Source organism: Tursiops truncatus, chromosome 3, assembly GCF_011762595.2.
Source record: "Tursiops truncatus isolate mTurTru1 chromosome 3, mTurTru1.mat.Y, whole genome shotgun sequence".
NCBI lineage: Eukaryota > Metazoa > Chordata > Mammalia > Artiodactyla > Delphinidae > Tursiops > Tursiops truncatus.
This window is the reverse complement of record NC_047036.1, coordinates 94,619,348-94,641,411: the sequence shown is the minus strand read 5'-3', so window position 1 is coordinate 94,641,411 and position 22,064 is coordinate 94,619,348. Positions and strand designations below refer to the sequence as shown.

Here is a 22,064-nt window from a genome sequence, read left to right as displayed (position 1 = left end):
TGGTCTCCTCAAGGGAAGGTGCTGTATCAGGGTCTCAGCATTGGTCTCTGTTACTGGTAGTTAGGACATTTGACACAAGCAGTAGCTAAATCAGCCTTGATGAGTAGGAGTTCATGCTGCTGGGCCCACGTGTAGCCCTCAATCCCTGGATACTCCATTCCAGCTCCCATTGTATCAACACTGAGGCCAATAACAGAAGCACAATAACACTGTGCTGAGTCATTCTATTGGGCAGTATAGTGTCTCTTCAGATGATTTCTATAGGTAACACATGATTCAAAAATCTTCATATTTTCATGCTTATTCCTATATAGGTCTATCCAAATGCCTCTTCCCCAAACCTTGTCCTCGATCTTCCAATCTTTCTCCTTCCAAGACTTTGGCTAACCAACCAAGTCATTAGGTATTGCCTGTGAGTCCTTGGGCCACTTTTATCTTCACATAGAGTGGATGCCCACGTATATAACCCAAAGTTCTGCCCACTGGATTTCTCCACACTATTATCTTTCCCTGGAGCTGAAGGAGAGGCAGTGGTCAACAGTGGAGAATGAAATCGGAATCAGGAGTTGTGCAGCTTACTTATGCCCTCTGGCTCCATTCTTTCCCATGTTATCACTTGCATCTTACTACAGATTGTTGCTAGTTCTGCCAAACCTTATGATTTTGTGACTCTGACAGAACCCAGCTCAGTTCTGGATGTATGATCACTTCTATGATCAGATGCTTGTCTCAACCAGGGCCCAGGAGTACCCGAGGAACTGTTTTTCAAATTACGTGTAGTTTTCCACTACAGGTGGCATTGTCTGACTGCAATGGGGTTTATGTTGTAATTGTTCAACTGGGGCATGCCATAAGCAGCACATGGCATCTTTTGCCATAACTAACAGCTCTGATATCATTGGGTCTGTCAGGGAGTATGGTTCAAGGGGGAGGGACACTTACATTGCAGGCTGGACCTGCTGCAGATCCCTTTCCTGCTCTGGGTCTCACTCAAATCTAGAAGCTGTTTGTATGAATTGGTTGGAATAGTGTTCCCAGTATAAAATAGGCTGCCCCCAGAACCTGAAGACTCCCACCAACCTCTGTGTTTGCTTCTGAGTGGGGGAGCTGTGAAATACAATACTTTGTTTTTTACTTTGAAAGGGATAGGTTGGCATATCCTAGATCATCGGATCCCTAAAAACTTCACTGATGTGGCAGGGCCCTGAATCTTCACAGGGCTTACCATCCACCCATGGAGGGCATGTATCTTACCAAAGGCTTCGATGTGCTTGCAACTCCTTGTTCATCCAGTTCAAGTAACACAATGTTATCAAAATGTGGACCAATGTCATAGTATATCCAGATGACCCAGATCCTTTCTGACTATGTTATGTTCTGAGGGCGAGTTAATATTCATAGTACACTGCTGTGTATCCATAATGTGAACTTTCTGGTCCTCCCACCTAACAGGGATGGAGAAGGCGGCATTTACCAGATCAATGGCCATATACCATCTATCTGAGGCCTTGTTAATCTTCTCTAACAAAGATACCACATCTGGTACAACACCTACAATTAGAGCTACAACTTGGTCCAGTTTGCAGTAGTCCACTGTCACCCTCCAGGATCCACCTGTAGGGAACTGGTCAATAAATGGGTATGTGATGGAGGCCACCATTTTAAAATCTTTTAGGTCTTTAAGTGTCATACTAATCTCTCTCCTCCCCAAGACGCAATATCATTATTTATTTCCTATCTTGGCTGTGAGTATGGGGGCAATTGCAAAGCTTCCACTTAAGTCTTTCTTTCTATAATAGCTCTTATGCCACAGATAACTGTCCATGCCAGTTATATTTGGGTATGGGGAAAAATGACCAATAGGTGGATTTGCAGACCTGGCAGACTCACTATGAGCTATATCTGGGCCAGGACTAAATTTATTACCTAGCCCCCATATGCTCCCACTGTAATGGGGGCAGGGACCAAATGATGATATTTGGTCCCTAGTTAACAGTGTCAGCTTGGAAACTGTGCTCCAAAATCCTCAAAACATTGGGTATTTTCCATTTCCCAGTGTATGGTTATCCAAGTAAATAAGTCCCTTTAAGGAAGTAGTTGAAAAATCATTAATATTATGCACTTGCCATGGTGTGCAGGGTCCTTCCTCCTGGAGACTTGGTCCTTCTGTCAATCAATGAGTTCTGGGTCTGAGAACTGGCTCAGGACCAGAAACTGGAACAAAAGTAATGACTTTATTGTGGTGGCTGCTCTCAACCTCCTGATCATCCATTTTCTACTTCTTTAGATTATCTAGATTGGGCAACGCCCTTACTGGCTGACCATCTACCTTGTATCTACCGAAGCTTCGTTCCATTAACCATCTCTATAGCTCACTGTGGATCAGGATCTTTGGTTGCCACTCTGACCCTGCAGTTCATTAAGATAATTAACCCACTATGCACCTCCTGGTTAAGTGCCACAACCTGGCATCTATTATTTCACGATCTCATCATCCCCACTGTTATCAGGGCACCCAGCTCTGTGGCAGCATTTCCTACTATTAAGTCCTGGCCTTCAGAAGACAGTCACTACTGAGTTCCTAAATGATGCCAGTGTCCCTATAAAGTGACATATTCCTTACTGCTTTGGTAAATGGAGGAACTTCCAGGCTGTCTTGCCTTACACAGTATATTCACTTTAGCCCACACACTTCTCTAAGGTTTGTAATCTCTTCTTCCCCTTGTCTGCTTGGAGGTTCTGTTATACTTCACTTAGCTGGGCCAAGTGTAGTGGCTCAGCCTTTCTCCAAGCTTCCAAGAACTACCCTAGCAGTGTGTCAGCACTGTCTCCTCAGGTCCCCGCCAGTGTTAAATGTTCTCTCATTGGAGAGCTTACATATAAAACACTCTCCCTCATCCAGCTTTATGTTCCTTCCCCCTTAAGCCAGAACCCTCAGGATCCAGGCCCAAATATATTCTCTTGGCTCTTCCAGGTTTATTTTGGCAAGGTTCTGCAACAACTTTGGCAGCCCTAGCACTTCCCTGGCCCAATTATGTTGTGTCTCGACCCGACTGGCTTGGTGATCAGAGCAGGGGAGGCAAATCCTGAGGAGGGTGCATGTTAACCTGCAAGGCAGAAGCTTCTGCATCCTCTCCAAGCAAGGAGGAGGAAGGGACTGAGTGGTAGCTTAACGGGAAGAAGTGGGCTACTTCTATAGGTCCGTATCCAAGACTTTTGCCCTGACCTTGGCTTAGCAGACATGATGAGGCTGGAATCCAATCTTCTCTTGAACTTTGCCAATCTTACAGTTAAGGCCTGGGCCTGATCCTCAGCTTTTTCTGTCCTCCAGCTGCAAGAGATGAAAGTCTTTTTATACGTTGTTAAGAAGCCCTTCTGGTCTTCATACATAGCCTTTAATTGGTAATTAATCACCCTCAGCATTTCTCTAATGGAATGAATGCCTGTAAGAACAGCCATCCAATTCCATACTCTTCATAATTACTAGTTCTCTTATATTTCTCAAATGCCTGAGACACTGTCCCTACCAAGGCATTCCCAGTTCACCATCAGTGAAAGTTTCAACAATTATACTGCTATGGCACGCTAGTGGTGAACCATGCTCCACCTGCCACCAGTAACATGGTCTTCTGTTGCCAGCCTGCCAGTGGGTGGTCTAGCTCCAAAATCTCATTTTGGAATCTGCTTCCTCAGACCATTCTTGGCTCTAACTGTTTTAGATGGGCTTCCCTGAAAACCAGACTGAGACAGTGATTTGGATGCAAGCTAATCACTGTGATATGCCATTGGGCTCAAAGCCTGAAATCTAAAAGAAGTAGGATGAGGCAGAGGGAAGAGTTAAACTGCAATGTAGTCATGACAAAGGCTTTAGCTGATCCCATGGGTAGCACTGGAGCTGGGATGGCCTTTCCGAGTTGTCCTGCGTCAGCCAAGTGGGTTGGGCTTTTATAACTTGGATGTAGGATGTCTTTGTTGAGGAGTCGTGACTTCAGGCGAAGTAGCTCCCTTCAGCTGGTGGCAACTCTCAGCAACTCAGCTGAGTGCTCTTAGCCACCAACACTGCCAGCAGCTGAGGAAATGAGTGCTTCAGTCCTAAAGGATGCATGCCAGAGCATCCACTCCAGGCACCGAGGCACCTTCTCCTCTGCTTTACCCCGGAGTCCACATGCACACCCTTGGAATTTTAAAATATCACCAATACCAGGATTACAGAAAACAATTTAATTTGGGGGGTGGGCAGGGAAGGTCTTTTAGTCTTTAGTGGTGTATAGTCAAGAGTTTTAAAGTCATGTGAAGCAGTTCCCCTTTGGGTGATTATGCCACCAACTCATCACATATTTCAATTTATCTGCTTTGCTTTTTAATTTTTAGGGGTTACTTTTTTAAAATTTAAGTTTGATTACTAATTACTTAAAATATTTACAAGGTTTCAAAACAAGGTACATTCCAAGAAGTCTAGCTTCTATCCCCACACTTCTGCCGTTTCCTCCTTCTCACTATATATATAATATATATGTTGTATATATGTGTATGTATGTATGTGTGTATATATATATGGTTTATCCTTTCATTTAGAAGTACACACAACACACACACCACTCACTCTCCCTTTTTCTTAGATAACTGGTAGAATACTGTGATGGTTAACTTTGTGTGTCAACTTGACTGGGGCACATGCGTGCCCAGACATTTGGTCAAACATTCTGGGTGTTTCTGTGAGGGTGTTTTTGGTTGACAGTAACATTTAAATCAGTAAACTGAGTAAAGCAGATTGCCCTCCATAATGTGGATGGGCCTCACACAGTTGAAGGCATGAATAGAATTAAAAGGCTGACCTCTGTCCAAGTATGAGAAATTCCTCCTGACTGACTGCCTTCAAGCTAGGACGTTGGCACTTTCCTGCCTTCAGACTTTTGAGTTTTATAATAAATCTCTTATTTAAACAAAATCACCAACTTGATGATTTTATTTAAAAAGATTTATTATAAAGAATGCGCCCCTGTGATTATGGAAGCTTATAAGTCTCAAGGTCTGCAGGGTGAGTTGACAAGCTGGAGACCCAGAGAGCCTAAGATGGAGTTCCAGTCCAGATCTGAAGGCTGGAAAACCAGGAGAGCTGATGGTATAGTTCCAGTCTGAAGGCTGGCAGGTTTGATACACAGGATGAACCCATGTTTCAGTTCAAGACTGAAGGCAGGAAAAAGCCAACATCCCAGTTTGAAGGCAGTCAGGCAGGAGGAATTCTTTCTCACTTGGATGAGGGTCAGCCCTTTTATTCTATGCAGGCCTTCCACTGATTGGATGAGGCCCACCCACATTAAGAAGGGCAATCTGCTTTACTCAGTCTACTGAGTTAAATGTCAATCTCATTACACACACACACACATACTACTACTACTACTACTACTACTACTACTACTACTACTACTACTACTACTACTACTACTACTACTGGTTCTGGAGAACCCTGACTAATACACACACCATCAATATACTTTTTTCCATCTTGATTTTTTTTCACTTAACATTTTATTCTAGGGATCAACTTTCAGCAATACAGAGAGATAGTTTTCATTTTGATAGCTTCATAGGACTCCATAATGTGGATGTAATCCAGCTTTTCAACCAATCTCCTTCTAATGGACATTTGGGTCATTCCAGTCTTTTGCTATTACAACTAGTGTGGTAGTTACAATAATTTATTCAACATTTCCTTACTGGTGGGCATTTAAGATATCTCCAGTTTATTATTATTTTGTTTTAAAAAGTTGATGAAATAATGACCTTTGTATATAAAGATACCCAGGAATGCTAAGAGAATAGAGAGTTCCCAAAGTGAGTCACAGCGTATGTATGATATGTGTATTTTTGATTTTTAAAAATTTTCACAGAACTTGGCATATTCTTTTTTTTTTTTTAAGTTACAGTAAATTACATTCCCACGGGCAATGTATGACAGTTCTTATTCCTCACATCCTCTCCAACACTGGATACTGTCACCCCTTCTAATTTTTGCTAATATGACAAGGGAAAATAAAATCTAATTGTCCTTTAAACTTGCATTCCCTGGCTACTAGTGAGATTAAGCATCTCTACATATTTAGTGGTCACTGAGATTTAGTTTCCTATGACTTGCCTACTTCTGTCATTTGCACATGACTGGGTTTTCTTTTTCATACTAGAATATAGTAAAAGATGAAACCCTTTTGACTATTTCTTGAGGTTAGAGTATGATCCGGCCCAGAAGTTTCCCTAATTTTGGTACGTTCTAACCAAATCAAAACTTAAATCTTTCCATAATCCACCCCCACACCCCAAAAAAAGGGAAAAGAGAAAAGTGTGGTACTGCATATATGTCCATGAGGACAGGGACTTGTTCACCTGGCACATTCAAATGACTGAAGACCAGGGACCTCCCTGCATGTTCTGCTTTGCACAACCTTCCTCTAGGACTTTTATACGTCTCTGAACTGATGGAAATCCCAATAATCACAGACTGAGTTTCCTGTTGCCTCAGTAGGATGGGGCTTAGAGTCAGATTAATTTTATTTAGAAAAAATAGTGACTTTTCTTACACCCCAGAGCTTGGAGTAAAATTCATACATGCCACACATCTAAGGAAATGTTTCAAAAAATAATATTTGGGGAGGGAGGACTAGAACTAGAAGGAAAACCCTAGTCTAACTGGAAGAAGAATCCCACTCATGGATCCCAAGATAAGATTAAATAAGAAAATGTGGGCAAATTATGAGAAACCAGAATATGAGAGTATTAGGACTTAAGAAAGTTTTGACTTTGGGATGAAACAAGTGGGGCCCCAAAGGGTTTTGTGTTCAAAAGCAACTAAGTATTTGCTATGAAATTATTTTTCATCATCTCAGCAAGAAGGGATCAGATGCAAGACTTAAACCTATGTGTATAAAACAGATTTTGCAATTTCTCAATATGGATTTTAGAAAAAGATTTGTCATCTCCCACTCCAGATCTCATCCTACACAATATACTATGAGATACACTACTCTTGACTTGTGAAATAATTGAGTTTTAGAATAATGAGGTTCTGAATATTAAAAATATAAGTATAAATTAAATAAATCAACATTAACAGCTGCTTAACAGTGATAAAATATATTTTTATTTACTTCGTTGAGTCAGAGGGTCATAAAAAAAATTATTGCTAAAGTAGATACCAGGCAAACAGAACGGTGCTTTAGAAGTCCAGTTACCTTGGAGTTTATTTAAACTAAGAGAAAAAGGTCATAATGTTTTCATGCAATACATACTTCGTTCTTTAAATAACAATTCTGACAAATAACAGAAAGAATTAAGGAATGCTGTATTTGTGATCCATACAAAACACCAACATTTTGGGTTATACATAATTTAAAGAAATGTCTCAAACACTTTTCAAAATACTGTAGTAGCCAATACATAGAGGCATGCCTTAGGTGGCCATAGGAATGCAGTTTAGAAAATAAAGAAAAAAAATCACACTGTAACTACTCAAATTCTTCAAAATCACTGAACAAGAAAAGCAACAATGAACTTCCATACTGATTTTACATAACTTCTATACAGTACCTTGACTTAAATCCAAGAGCAAAAGTTAAGCCTCTCCTCCTCTATTTTTGGTAAACAACTGCATGGTAAACTTAGATGACATTTCCCCCGGATTTTACCTGGGAGTGGCCTTTTAAATTTTTTATTTAAAAGAGGGCAGGTTTGGCACTTTTATACTGATGTCACCAATGTTAATATTTCTTGGGATCTCAGGAAGATTCATATTCTTTACAGCTGATACAGCACGGGCTGGAGCTCCCGCTAAGCCAGCCTGTATACAGAAGCAAATAAAAGAAAAAGAAAATGTACAGCTCAGGTGTAGCCCATCAAAAAACACTAAAGCTGGAGGACAATGATAAAAGAGTTTCATAAAACAAGCTTAGAGACCAGATGGTAGTTTGGATTGGTATGGAATGGTTACTTTGAAATACTAATCTATAAAGAGAAAACAGTTGACACCTTAAAAAATACAGTGAATACATGCAATGATAACAATGTAAAGATTTAAATACAAATTAACCTGTGCTACGGAAACATCACACACAATATTCAAATGACAAAGCTAGATCTTCACCTATATTTTGATTTAACTGACTTATGATATAAGCATAAAGCATATTTTACATTAGCTTCCTTATTAGACATCTCTTGCAACAACTGTGATAGATTTTGGGTTTTTGCTTTTCAACTGTCATTTATTGTTAATATATGCTGTGAAATAAAAACTGAAAGTAGTAAATCATGTTCGTTTAGTTTCTTAGGGCTAAACCCTTAAAACATTTCAAAACAATGAAGTTTTTAAAAATTATTTTTTAAAATTGTAGAGGCTCTTCTAAACTTTTCTAGGAAAGTTCTAGGACATTTAAAAAAAAAAATCAGGTTTTTAAAGTGAAGCTTCAGGACTTCCCTGGTGGTCCAGTGGTTAAGACTTTGCCTTCCAATGCAGGGGGTGCGGGTTTGATCCCTGGTCGGGGAGCTAAGATCCCACATGCCTCGCAGCCAAAAAACCAAAACATAAAACAGAAGCAATATTGTAACAAATTCAATAAAGATTAAAAAAACATAATAAAGTGAAGCCTCAATCCAAAGAGAATGGTTCTGCCTAAAAATGAAACTGCAAGAAGAGGATCAATCCAACCCTTCAATGAATTAGTAAAAATATAATGATTAAAAAAATTTTGTCATATAAAGTAGATTCAACATATGTTCAGTTTACAATATACAAATTTAGAGAAAGAAGAGCATAAATGCAAAAGGTAGGATATATATAAATAAATGAATTCTAAAATTTCCAATACCATTAGTGTACAATATTTGGCTTTCATCTTAGTTGGAAAATTTATAATTTGTGAAATAATTTTGAGAGAAAATATGCTTAAAAATAAAGAAAAATGGGGCTTCCCTGGTGGCGCAGTGGTTGAGAGTCCACCTGCCGATGCAGGGGACACGGGTTCGTGCCCGAGTCCGGGAAGATCCCACATGCCGCGGAGCGGCTGGGCCCGTGAGCCATGGCCGCTGAGCCTGCGCGTCGGGAGCCTGTGCTCCGCAACGGGAGAGGCCACAACAGTTGAGAGGCCCGCGTACCGCAAAAAAAAAAGAAAGAAAGAAAGAAAGAAAAATGCATATATATCACTTTTCTCAAATAGCTATATCAACAGTCTTCATATTTTTATGTTTTAATTTATATACCAATTAGATTTCATCAATTTTTATTCAGGTTATGTAATAAAGCCAACAAACACATGTGAATTCGGTGTCATACATTATCTTGCACAAAAGCAATTAAGTAACAAAAACAAATCTTCTACTTTGCTTAGATTACATATATGAGACAGTGTCCATGTAATCAGAAAGATTAGTTTTAATGTCCCTTTTTGTAATTTAGTTTTTTTCTCTCATGTAATCCTACCTCTTTTGTTAATTAAAAAAATAATAATAATAAAGCTGTTACCTGAGAAAAATCTTGACTGATACAAAATAGGCCAGTGTAAACTATTTGCTGAATAAAGGATACAAACATTGTTAAGCAATGAAATAAAAGCCATAGATTATCAAGTTAAAATTGGAAATAATAGAAAAATCAGTAAAATAGTATTTAATAATATATAGTCCACACAGGCAATGATAAGGGTGATATGGATGAAAAACTCCATACCCAATTAAAGACTGAATAGGGTTGGAGAATTCAATTTTTATAATTTAATGGAGTGTAGTTGTTTTTGATGTGTAACTAAAAATTTGACTGACCTCTACATTTATACCTACCTGAAGCAACGCAGTTTTTGTTATACCCTACCTCTCTCCAACTGCCCCCCAAAAGATGTTGGAGATATAGATGAATATTATTTAGGGTAGCATGAATCATATTCAAAAGGATCTTTAACTTGATCTTTTCAAGTTCAGTGTTTAGCTCCCAAAATTTAGAATGGTTTAGGATCAGAGAAGACTCTAATTCAAAGAGCTTCCTTTTGCTAGGAAGTATGTTGTTTGCCAAGGGAACAAAAATTATTTTACAAACTTACAGATAACCTGGAACTAAGTATCATTTTTCCAGTAGAAGGATTTTATAATTTTTCTAATTAAAAAATCAATTTGCCACTATTGCTACTTTGGAATTTCTATACAGGGTGCTAATTATGAGTAGGCTATCGAAAAGTAATGACAAGGTATTTAACTATAAACATTTTAAAAGGCATGAATTATTAGAGGATTTTATTATTGAGAAAAAGAGAGAAAAGGTAGGGTGTGTATGTGTGTGTCCATCTGTCTGTTTTACTGGATGCTATGGTTAACATTTATAAGTAGTAAAAATACTTTTCTTAGTATTAAATGTCATTGTCAAGAAGCCTTCTTTTCCATAATACCCTGTACCATGAGCAGCTAAACTAAAGAATAAAACTTCATCCTGTTAAATGTCATTAGATTAAGTCGTTTCTTTGTGACCACAGATGGTGTTGACTGTTAGCTGCTAATGAGAATACATAAAGTCAATATAGCAATTGATTTCAATAGCATACATGTGCCAAATTCATATTATGTAAAACCAAAAGAAGTTTCTAAGTCAACAAACTACAATTTCTCTAAACATAAGCAGCAAGCCATAGACATGCAAAGGATGGTAACTACTCAGAACACGCAAATGAATCAAGAGAATCAAATTATTTCTCAAGCATGTTCAATACTTTTGTGTAGTTATGTCACAAATTTAAATGATAGTAAATTTAAAAATTGTAATGTGTACTTCAATTAAGTTTTAATTAAACTAACATTTTAAGAAATAAGATTCTTTAGAATATAAAATGTAAAGAAAAATATGAGAAGGACTGTTGATCGCTATTCAAATGCTTAAATGAGCTGTCAATGTTTACATACAAAAACTCAGGGCTTAAAAAAAAAAAGACTTCATGTCACTCAGGTAGTTAACACCAGAACTGCTATAAAACACATTTCAGTTTCAGACTTCCATGAATGTGAAGTCTGAAACATTTTTATTAAAGAATAAAATGTAAAAGAGGTAATTTGCCATTAGGAAATCAGTTTGCCAACACAAAGGTATAAAGGAATTTTCATCTTAGTTAAGATTTTTTTTGGTAGGATATACTCAAAACAAGATAACTTTCATTAAACACAATTTTTTTGAACACTAAAATTTACAGAAATTAAGTTTACCTGACTTGTTAGTGGTATGTACAATTTAAAATGTAAAAATAAGATACTTCTGACAGTACAGCATAGTTCTTATAGATTTAAGATTACACAGTTGACATAAAGGAGAAATAAAAAGAATGAAACCCTACTGGAGAAATAACTTGTTTCCATCTATGTTGTTATACTTGAGCACCACCATGGCAGGTAAACTGCAGCAACTCCACTAACAAAAACAAATACATGAATCCAAAGCAGTTAAGAGTATGAATCGGATGGAAGAATGAAGTACAGCATATAAAAGAATGGTCATGTTTTCTCTCCCATGAGATTAAATAAATTAACAGAATTAAGAGAAAGAAAACAAAATGAAGTCTGCAAGTATACCAAAATGAGGCCAAACAGAAGACTTATACAGACATACTCTCAGAAATTTCAAGCACTTGAATCACAAAGATAGTAATGGATGGATATGATTTGGTTTTGATTTTGTTTTTAAATTGCCAGACCCAAAAATAAACAAAATATGTGCAAGCGAAACTGAAAAAGCAGCATTACTAAAACATATTTCAAAGAATCTGAAGACTCCCTTTTCCTCATGCAATAAGCAATTAGCTTTCTCCAAGGGAAAAGGAAAGAACCTAGATATTTACTTCATCTAACACATAAAATTTCCTACCATCTTAAAATATTTTTTCAAGCTTGATATATAGCATAATAAGATGGTAGTTGAAATAATTTGTACATACTAAAACCTTTACCCACCCATCCTACTGGAAGTTGCTATATGCACATTCATAATTTTGACCTAACAGCAAAGTGAAAGAACATCAACATTAATAAACACAGTATTAAATGGTTTCAGACTCAAAATCATTAACAAAATAATGGCAGGTTTTGAAAGCATGCTTTGAGCAGAATAGAAAATGTCAATATTTTAATTTCTGAATTTAAGGCAGAATAACTTTTAAACTGGGGACAGGCTTGCTCTTTGCTTTAAAGGCAGTGCTTTAATACTGCAATTATAAACAGATTAGAAATGCTGATGACGGTCCTCTAGTAAGCAAGAACTATGGCATTTTATGAAAATTTTTATCAAAATGAGAATATTTAAAATTTTTTAAACCTTTCAGTACTAGTCATTTTATGTAATCTTAAATTACAGTTTTAATTTCTAGCATAGGATTTATCTGTGTGAAATAAGTATAGCAGACCGATGTCATTTATGGATTTAATATAAATAGTTTTGACCCTTACAAGTGACCTCAAGGGTCCTCATCATAATTTTGAATAAGAGAGTAACTGTGTGTCAAAGTAGAGGGGCAGAACCAACTCACAAGCTGACTTTCCAATATCTGTATCTTAGGGCTGCTTTTTTTTTCTCTATTCTTTGAAAATAGATACTTGATTAAAAAAAAAAAGCAAATTACTAGTTCTAGTGATGGAAGTTATAAGACCTAAGTGATTGATGGTTCTTTGGTAGAAAAAGCAATTTAACATAAATTGAAGACTGGAACATAGAAACTGGCAGTGATTGAGATCAATGGAGTAAATGAGACCATTACGTATTTTCAATTCCCAGGATAAAGTAATACAGATCCAGGGTCCAAAAGTGGTGTCCCTAGCTTCATGATACATAGCCCACTAACTCGGGATAAGAAACTGTAAAGCTACCTGTATGTTGCTGCTTCTTAAACACATCCAGAAAGTAGTAATTTAGTGTCTAAAAAGCAATGCCAAATTCCCAGTGGCATTTTTCTAATTACTGAAGTGGTTAATCTAACTTGTTAAGTTTACACATTTTTTCCTTGCATGGCACTCAATAAAGTATTTTCATTTTGAAATTTTTAAATGGAAGTATATGAACATTTTCATTTTCTTGAAATGGTTTTGTACAAAAAAGTTGTTCATCGCCATCTCTACATGGAAATGTTTAAAGAGTAATTCACACAGGTAACTTATGGTGTGAAAAATGCACAGGAACTAGCAGACAAAATTTAGTTTTGTACGGCTTGGAGTCTATTTAAAACATTTCCAATTTTTGCCAATATGCTTTGTAAAAATTTTCAGGGTTTATAATACCTTACTGAGTCTTACTATGATATGTTTGGATATCAGAAGGTTGCTACAGTTAAAATACATTTTATTTTGGTCAATATATTTAATTCCATGTTTTAGAGTATTTATTTCTATTTTAGAAGATTTCTGATCTTACTTTTTGTTGGCTACTTCTAATATTCACCTGTTGTCAAAACTGCAAAAGCAATTGTTAAGACTTTGGAACTGAAAACCATTAGGTCGGGGGAGGGGGACTATTTAACAGTCACTGTCCTAAGCCTTTACCGGTTCCCACTTTGTATGCTAATCTCTAAAGGTTCAGCTTTTGGTTTTTAAATTCACAGCTTCCAAAACCCAGCATACAATTTTATGTTAGAATCCTAATTTAGAAACATGGGGGAAAAAAATCTGTGAGAGTTAAATTAAGGTTCTGCCATATGATGCTAAAAATAAACTCTGATTTACATACAAAGTAAATTGTCATTTCTACAAATGTAATTTGTCAGTTAAATGACAATGTTTAAAAAAAAAAGAACAAAAAAACTTAAACTTTCCTTTTACAATGCAGGCACACAAAACAGAACAAACATGACATCAATGATATACTAGTAAAATACACTAAGTCCAATAAAAGATGAATAAACTACAAGGAGAAACTAGAATGGAAAATAGGCTACAGGGACTATATGGGTTCATTAACACAAAGAATTTTTGAGTCTGGCCTAAATAATTAATTGCCTTTGACATCATTTTGCTTTCCCTTTGTTAAAATACATTTTTCTCAAAGTCAGCAATACCTTGTCTACCTGTCCTGTCTGGGAGATTGAAAGATAAAGGTCTGTAAGAGAGAAGAATGGAAAGAGCTAGAAAGATCAGGATGTTCGGAAAAAAGAGGACTGACTTTTAAAAAGTAGTGACTAAATTCAGACCCATTTATTCATCTTGAAAATCACATGAAATACATAAAGGCTAACAAGTCTCCCCAACCCCACCCCTCTACCTCCACCCCCAGGGAGTCCTTTTACTCCTAGGCAGATTCCTGAGTGCCTCTTACACTTCCCCCAAATCCCACCAACCTCCCAGCTTAAATCCTCCTTTTCCAAGATCCCAATGTTATAGTAAACCATTTATCTATCAAAGCAGGATAGATGAAAATATATTCAGAGCATATCTTTGCTTCTCGTCTCTTTAAAGATCTGGGTGATCTTTGCTTCTACCTGTCTAGGTAATGGGAATTAAACTGGTTCACTTTTGACTGTTACCAGAAATATACTACTTTTAAGATAAAATAATAAAATCTTTGATTTCTGACAAAGTAAAGGCGACTCGATACATCCATGTTATATTTTAAAAGCTGTATCTTAATTATATCCAGGCTTCTTAAAAGATAAATGATATTCTAAACATTACTTAAATTAATTTTTAAAACATGATAAACAGGTCTTTTCATCAATCATGGTATTCTGAACTTTAAGATTTGCTTTGTAGCTTTTTGCTTACATAATACATTTTAACTAAAATTTTGTAAGAGTAAGATTAATAAAAGCTTATAGCTTGCTCTCAAATAATTTTGGATTATTCTGCAGTCATATATTTGGTAGATATAACCAGTTTAAATAACATGGAAAAGGAACCCATATGAAAACTCTTGACATTTCACTGCGTCTGGAATAAAGCTGGTAGCCTTCCAAACATACTTAAAATATATGAAAATTGCTGAAAAATTACATAAAATCAACATTATTTAAACACAATTTCTTAAGGTATGATCAGAACTATATGGCTTCACCGTGACTCAAAATCCTACTTTATGAGGAAAATATTAGCAGACATCACATATAGAGAAACACTTGATAAACATATGTTAGTTTATCAATCAGATTTAAAACATACTTTTTTTGTAAAGAAGAAAAAGAAAAACTAATTTGGTAGCAGATAACAATTGATTATACATGTTAAAAGACAATCAGTGGATGAAAAACAAATATTCACCAGTATTCAAAACCATTTTAAATAGCACGTTTAAATAGCATGTTTCTGTTAAAGGACTTTAAGTTATAATGTTCTTATAACTATTTCCACTAAAAATGTAAATTCTTTATTTTACTGTTCTTTATAGATTAAAAAAAACTGGCTCATTAACAAAGTTTTACTGGACAATCAAAAAGCAAATATCCATTTTGTAATTATTACAGGTCCTTCATGACTTCTGTCAATATTATATATAGCAAACCTAAGGAGGAAAAGGTGGGCAGGTGGGAGGAAGGGCACCACCAATGGAAAGGAGTTAAATACCTGGAAATGTGATAATTCCAGACAAGAGGTCGATATATTTTTACAGATGATTACATGGAATTCACAAATTACCACATATCCACTCATTTCAGACTAATTATTAATGGATTGTATCACTGTCTGTCTCTTGGCATTTAAAATCTATAACCATATAGTTTTGTAAAGCAAAGTTTAACAGACATAAATTTCAAGTTATCATTTTAAGACTTTAAAAACTATAGCTTAGTGTTTATGGTAAACCTTTTGCCCTACTGAACAATACACTGCAAGCCAACTCTACTAAATAATATTCTTAGCCCTTTTCCTTGTCCTAAAACAAAATTTTCTCTATTAATCTAGTTTGTTTTTCCTGTTCAAAAATCAGTATTTTAAAAATTGGCTGTAGAACACACAAAATATATACAATTACTTAAAAAGAGTCATAATTTTAAGCTCTTCCCCATTACAACCCTCTCCTTTGGGAAACCAAGGAGGATGATAACTTGAGATAAAGAGAAATTAAGGACTATTTTAATTTAAAACAGAACATTGGAAAATGTTTTTATACAAAACTTCAACTGTTTCTAATCCTCAGATTTCAGATTTATCCACCATCCTGTGTTTCATTCCATTCCAATGAGCACAGCATTTTAAGCTGATCTTTTGAAAAGCCAACAAGATAAAAATTCTTCAGAACTCACCTGTTGTAAATTAATGCTAGCATATTTTTAATATCTTTCTGCTTTTATAGTAATATTTACTTTAGGTCAACCAAATAACTGTACTAATAATTATAAATAAAATTAGTTTTCTGCATTATGACTATAAATACCAAAGGTAAGAGTATCCTCAAACATGTGTAGTATTGAATGAGATATCAAGACTATTCATCTTTCTAAATTTCTGTATAGCAATAAGAAACAACCAAAATCATGTAAATTTGAGAGGCTCAGCTACAGCACCTGTTACTGATATTCAGCCTTGTTATTGAGGGAAGAGTCATATAATTCTAAAGTAGAGTTTTACAAAAGGCAAAAATGCTGGTTGGTCCTCATTCACTCAATTTAGCAGCACAAAGTTAGCTGTATATAACTAACCAAATCTTTCTCTTCTAGAATGCAATAAAAGCCATGAATACGTGTATCATTATATGGAATGTATGATTTAGCTAACTTGTCAGTGACCTTTGGGAAGGATCCAGAATTAAAAGATTAGAGCACTGAATTTCTTTTTTCAATGTGCACTCAGGACTACTAAGCACCCATTATAACACTACTTCCTTATGAGAATTCCATTTTCTCTCCTTTCCTTTTGCAGAAATAGTTTTATAAAACACTAAATTTATATATCTTTAGAAAACCAGTTCTAAGACTTCCTTGATAATTAATGACTAAGGTTTAATGACAAATATTGATTGCATTATTCATAATTTCTTTTTTAAGCAACAAGAATTGGGAATTTTATTCATTACCCAAAGCAATTACGACTGTGGCTAAAAGAATACACAAAACTATTTGGTGGATAGTGGTCACAGAACATTTAACATACTAAAATGTGTATATTCCACTTCTTTTTAAAATTGAATAAGCATACCAGCTGTACCTAAAGGGTGATACTGAAGGACAAACAGTGAAAGCTACAAATCATGCATAATTTATGATCATGCTTACTACCTTCATCAACTAAAGCACTTTCCATTCTTACCTCAGATTTCTCCAGTTTATTTTGTGCATCAATTTGTGTAACAATCTCATTCATGTTGGTCTCCAATACCATTCCCCCCATCACCATTTCTGCAAGAATATTGTGAACCTAAAGAAAGAAAATTCACTATAAGAATGTTTCATGATCCCAGTAATTTTTCTTTCAAATACTGCTGTTTTATGAGCTGTAAAACAAAAATAATTTGGAGTGGAGACTCATAATACACTTATGTCACTACTGTGAAGCCTTAGGCAATTATACAAACCTCTTTAAATCTTAGTTTAATGAGCTGTAAAACAGAGATAATAATAGTACCTCCTTCATAGACTGATGAAAAGATTAAGTGAGGTCAGTGACCATGGAAGTGCCCAAAACAAAGTAAATAATCAATAAACATTAGCTACCATTATAGTATCAGGATTAATGCTAAAAAAAAAAAAATGACCCATAAGGGCCTTTTATACCTGATTCTTAGTCAGTAATTATTAAGTTGTTTTATGCTCAAGGTACTCAATGAGGCTATGTGGCATTCCTACAAGCTCTAGATTTAAAATGAAGTAAAAGTTTCTTTATATTACAGGTACTTTAATAATGCTTTTACCCCAAAGCCCTCTCTATATATCTAATTACTCAGATTTTTTATGATCAAATACGTCTTACAATGACAAAAAACAACATTTTCCATTGGGGAGAAAAACTATAACCCAGGTGTTTTGTCATAAGGTATTTTACTGGATCAAAAATCACCAAGTCAAAGCTGGAGTGTCACAGAAGAGTATACTGTGCTATAATTTCTAAAAAGTAATGTGGCAGCATTAAGAATGGAGACTCTGAAATTAGAAAGGTATAAATACTGACTCTATCACTTATTAGTTATATACCCTTCAGAAGTTAGTTACTTGACCTCTCTGTTATCTTATCTGTAAAAGAGAGGTAGAAATAGTATGGGTACCTCATAGAATTATCATAAGGATTAAATAAATTCAAGTGAAATACCTAATAGGTGCTTAAAAAAAAAAAACTAATAGGTATTTTAAACAAAAACTTTTAAAAATTAAATATATAATTATACTGTTTGATTTTCATTCCTTTTTAAGATTTCATGCAAATGTACTCATGATTTTTAAAATTCCTATTATTTATTGATGTTTCATTTTGGAAAGATGGACACCTCACATACCAATTTTGAAGAATTACAGAAATTACTTTTCCTTAGCAAACAAAACCAGAAGCTACAATTGTTTTAAACAATAGTGCTAAATATCATCACTTCTACTACTATCTTTTCTGTTACTAGATACCATTTATTAAAACTCTGTTTTGATGCTGCACTTACAGTATCTGATTTAATTCTCACATTAACCTTTGTTACAGCTGAGAGAATAAACCAGCTCACTCAAGACGCATAAGCTAATATGTGGCAAATCAATGACTCAAACCTAAATCTGAGTGATCTAAGTCCAATACTTTGCTTTCTTCTGTTAACAATAATAAATGAAATTGATACAGCAAATCATAATCTATGAAAATTCAATTAAAGGTCAAGAAGATAACTAGGTGATAAAATAAAATTACCTTATAATAGGTAATAGGTACTATATGCATAAAAAGTGTTCAGAAAGAAAGGCCACGGCCAGGGGACAGAGATTCATTAAAACTTCTGTTTTAGCAGTCGAAATTCCTCTTTTTTGTGTGTGTGTGTTATGCGGGCCTCTCACTGTTGCGGCCTCTCCCATTGCGGAGCACAGGCTCCGGACGCGCAGGCTCAGCGGCCCAGCCGCTCCACATGTGGGATTCTCCCAGACCGGGGCACGAACCCGTGTCCCCTGCATTGGCAGGCGGACTCTCAACCACTGCGCCACCAGGGAAGCCCCCCTCTTTTCTTTTTAAAACAAATTCTTATGCAATAGCATGACTTATATGCTGATAGAAGTGTAACAACTCCACCACCCCCGTTTTGCTCAGGCTTTCTTATGGGTTCATCCCTACATATACATTGTACTATTGCCTTTCGAAACATCTCAGAACACAAGCACTAGATTGGTGGAAACTACAGATTTCAGTAATACTGAAATATCTACCAACTTTAGAGGTAACAAAATATGAGCAGCCTACAAATGTGGGTCGTATGTAAGAAATTCTAAGAAATGTATGTAAATTTGTCCTTAAAGTAAAAATAATTCCTATGAAAGCCAGTTCAGATCCAGAAGAGACAGAAAATAGAATTGAAGGGCCTGTGAGCTAAATTCTTAAACATAATCTCACTTATTATAAAGATAATAAATGCCTAAAGAGTGTATTCTCAGTGAGGAGGTACAATACGTTATGTAGAAATTTAAGGAGAGGGCTTCCCTCGTGGCACAGTGGTTAAGAATCCGCTTGCCAATACAGGGGACACGGGTTTGAGCCCTGGTCCGGGAATATCCCACATGCCTCAGAGCAGCTAAGCCTGTGTACCACAACTACTGAGTCTGCAAGCCACAACTACTGAGCCCATATGCCACAACTACTGAAGCCTGCATGCCTAGAGCCCATGCTCCACAACAAAGAGAAGCCACCACAATGAGATGCCCGCACACTGCAACAAAGAGTAGGCCCTGCTCGCTGCAACTAGAGAAAGCCCATGCACAGCAATGAAGACCCAATGCAGCCAAAAATAAATTAAAAAAATAAATTTAAATAAATAAATAAGAAATTTAAGGAGATAAACATCGTGGGAATGAGAACTATTAATTGGAAGGCTACTCCAATACTATTCAGGTTATGGTGTCCAAAGTAAGGTATGTCACATGTGGAGGGGAAATTAAGAAGGTGAACATGTCTATTGATAGAAAAATTCATATTCCAAGAATTGAGAAGAATTTTTGGCAGACTTAATATGAGAAAGAGGATGATAAAGGTCTGCTTTTAGCTTAGCCCTAACTCATATGGTTGACATATTTCAGTATTTTGTTTTATAAATTTTACTTAAAACAGATTTTTATGGAAATAAAAGGGTAACAATATGCTTATAATACAACTCATCTACTAAACTGCTTTGATGTTCACCTAAAAGTTCAACGAGTTTTCACTCTCTCTTATGAATTTTTATAGGTATTTAAGTGTTTAAAAAGTGGCAAATACCACACTAACAGTGTATTTTTGCCTTTTTCTTCTGGACATAGACTGTAACTTCTAAATTACATTTTTATTTTTTTTAAATCACAATATAAGCCATACAGAAACTTATATATAAAAATAGTCTCTACCATCCTCTGCTTCTGTTATTAGGTCCCTCTAAAGATAATTACAGTTAATTGTATCTTATATACCCTTCCAGAAAACTTGTTACGCATATACTTGTTATATGTGTATATATCTAATGTACACAAATGAGATCACATTGTACACATTATTCCCACAGTTCTACAAGAAAATAAAGATTGAATTGTTCGTGCTTTGTGACCACCTAGAGGGGTGGGATAGGGAGGGTGGGAGGGAGGGAGACGCAAGAGGGAAGAGATATGGGGATATATGTATATGTATAACTGATTCACTTTGTTATAAAGCAGAAACTAACACACCATTGTAAAGCAATTATACTCCAATAAAGATGTTAAATGGGGAAAAAAAAAGAATGACAAAAAAACCGACTGAATTGAAAGTTAGAGGCAAGAGAAAATGAGCATTATGAGTTAATAAAATAATAAAAGTTACTGGAGCCAGATATATGTACAAGAATAAGAATGATCAATGAAACTGCTGGTAAGAGCAAAGAAAAATACAAAACTAAAATGGTGAATCTACACTATTATCACACACCTAAAAGTGAGAAATATACAGGTTCCTCAGAAATATTGATAAGTTATTAAATGAACAAATGAGAGGGACAGAACGATATCTATAGTATGGTCCCACTGAGGTATACTAAAAAAATTGCACACATACACACACTTGGATATACCCAGAAAAATTCTGGAAAGGCACGAAAATAATTAGAAAAAAAAAAGACTTTATTGTTTTAAGAGCAGTTTTAGGTTCACAACAAAATTAAGAGGAAGGTACAGAAACTTTCCCATACATACAGCCTGGCCTCTGACATGCACAGCTTACCCAGAGTGGTAAATATATTACAACTGATGAACCTACACTGACACATCATAACCACCCAAAGTCATAGTCTACCTCAAGAGCTCTCTTTTGGTGGTGTACATTCTATGGGTTTGGATAAATATGATATATAGCTATCATTATGGTATCACACAGAGTATCCTAAATATCCTCTATGCTCCACCTATTCACTCATCCCCCTCCCTCCCCAAGCCTGACAACCACTAATCTTTTCAGTATATGCATAGTTTTACCTTTTCCAGAATGTCATATAGTTGGAATCACACAGTACATAGCCTTTTCTGATTGGTTTCTTGCACTTAGTAATATGCATTTTAAGGTTCCTCAATGTCTTTTCATAGTTTGATAGTTCATTTATTTTTAGCACTGAATAAAATTCCATTGACTGAATATAACACAGCTTGTTTATCCATTTACCTACTGAAGGACATCTTGGTTGCTTTAAAGTTTTGGCAACTATGAAAAGAGTTGCTATAAACATCCATGTGCAGGCTTTTGTATAGACATAAGTTTTCAACTCTTTTGGGTAAATACCACGGAGCACGATTGCTGGATTGCATGATAAGAGTATGTTTAGTTTTTTAAGGTATCGCCAAACTGTCTTCCAAAGTGACTGTATCATTTTGCATTCACACCAGAAATGAATGAGAATTCCTGTTGCTTCACATCCTTACCAGCATTTGGCGTTGTCAGTATTCTGGATTTTGACCATT

At 35.7% G+C, this 22,064-nt stretch overlaps 1 protein-coding gene across 15 annotated transcripts in view; it reads right to left on the bottom strand.

Annotated features, from left to right (window-relative positions):
* Positions 1 to 22,064, bottom strand: part of AP3S1 (adaptor related protein complex 3 subunit sigma 1) — a 142,529-nt gene that overhangs the window by 65,444 nt on the left and 55,021 nt on the right. For 8 of the 15 annotated variants that reach the window (XR_012330819.1, XR_012330820.1, XR_012330822.1 and 5 more), the window contains exon 6: positions 17,242 to 17,351. Coding sequence is in view for 7 of the 15 variants with exons in the window: in XM_073802415.1 (XP_073658516.1) it covers positions 17,242 to 17,351 (110 nt within the window). In the remaining 8 variants the exon portion in view is untranslated. The other 7 variants (XM_073802418.1, XM_019940857.3, XR_012330823.1 and 4 more) reach the window with 6 other exon arrangements.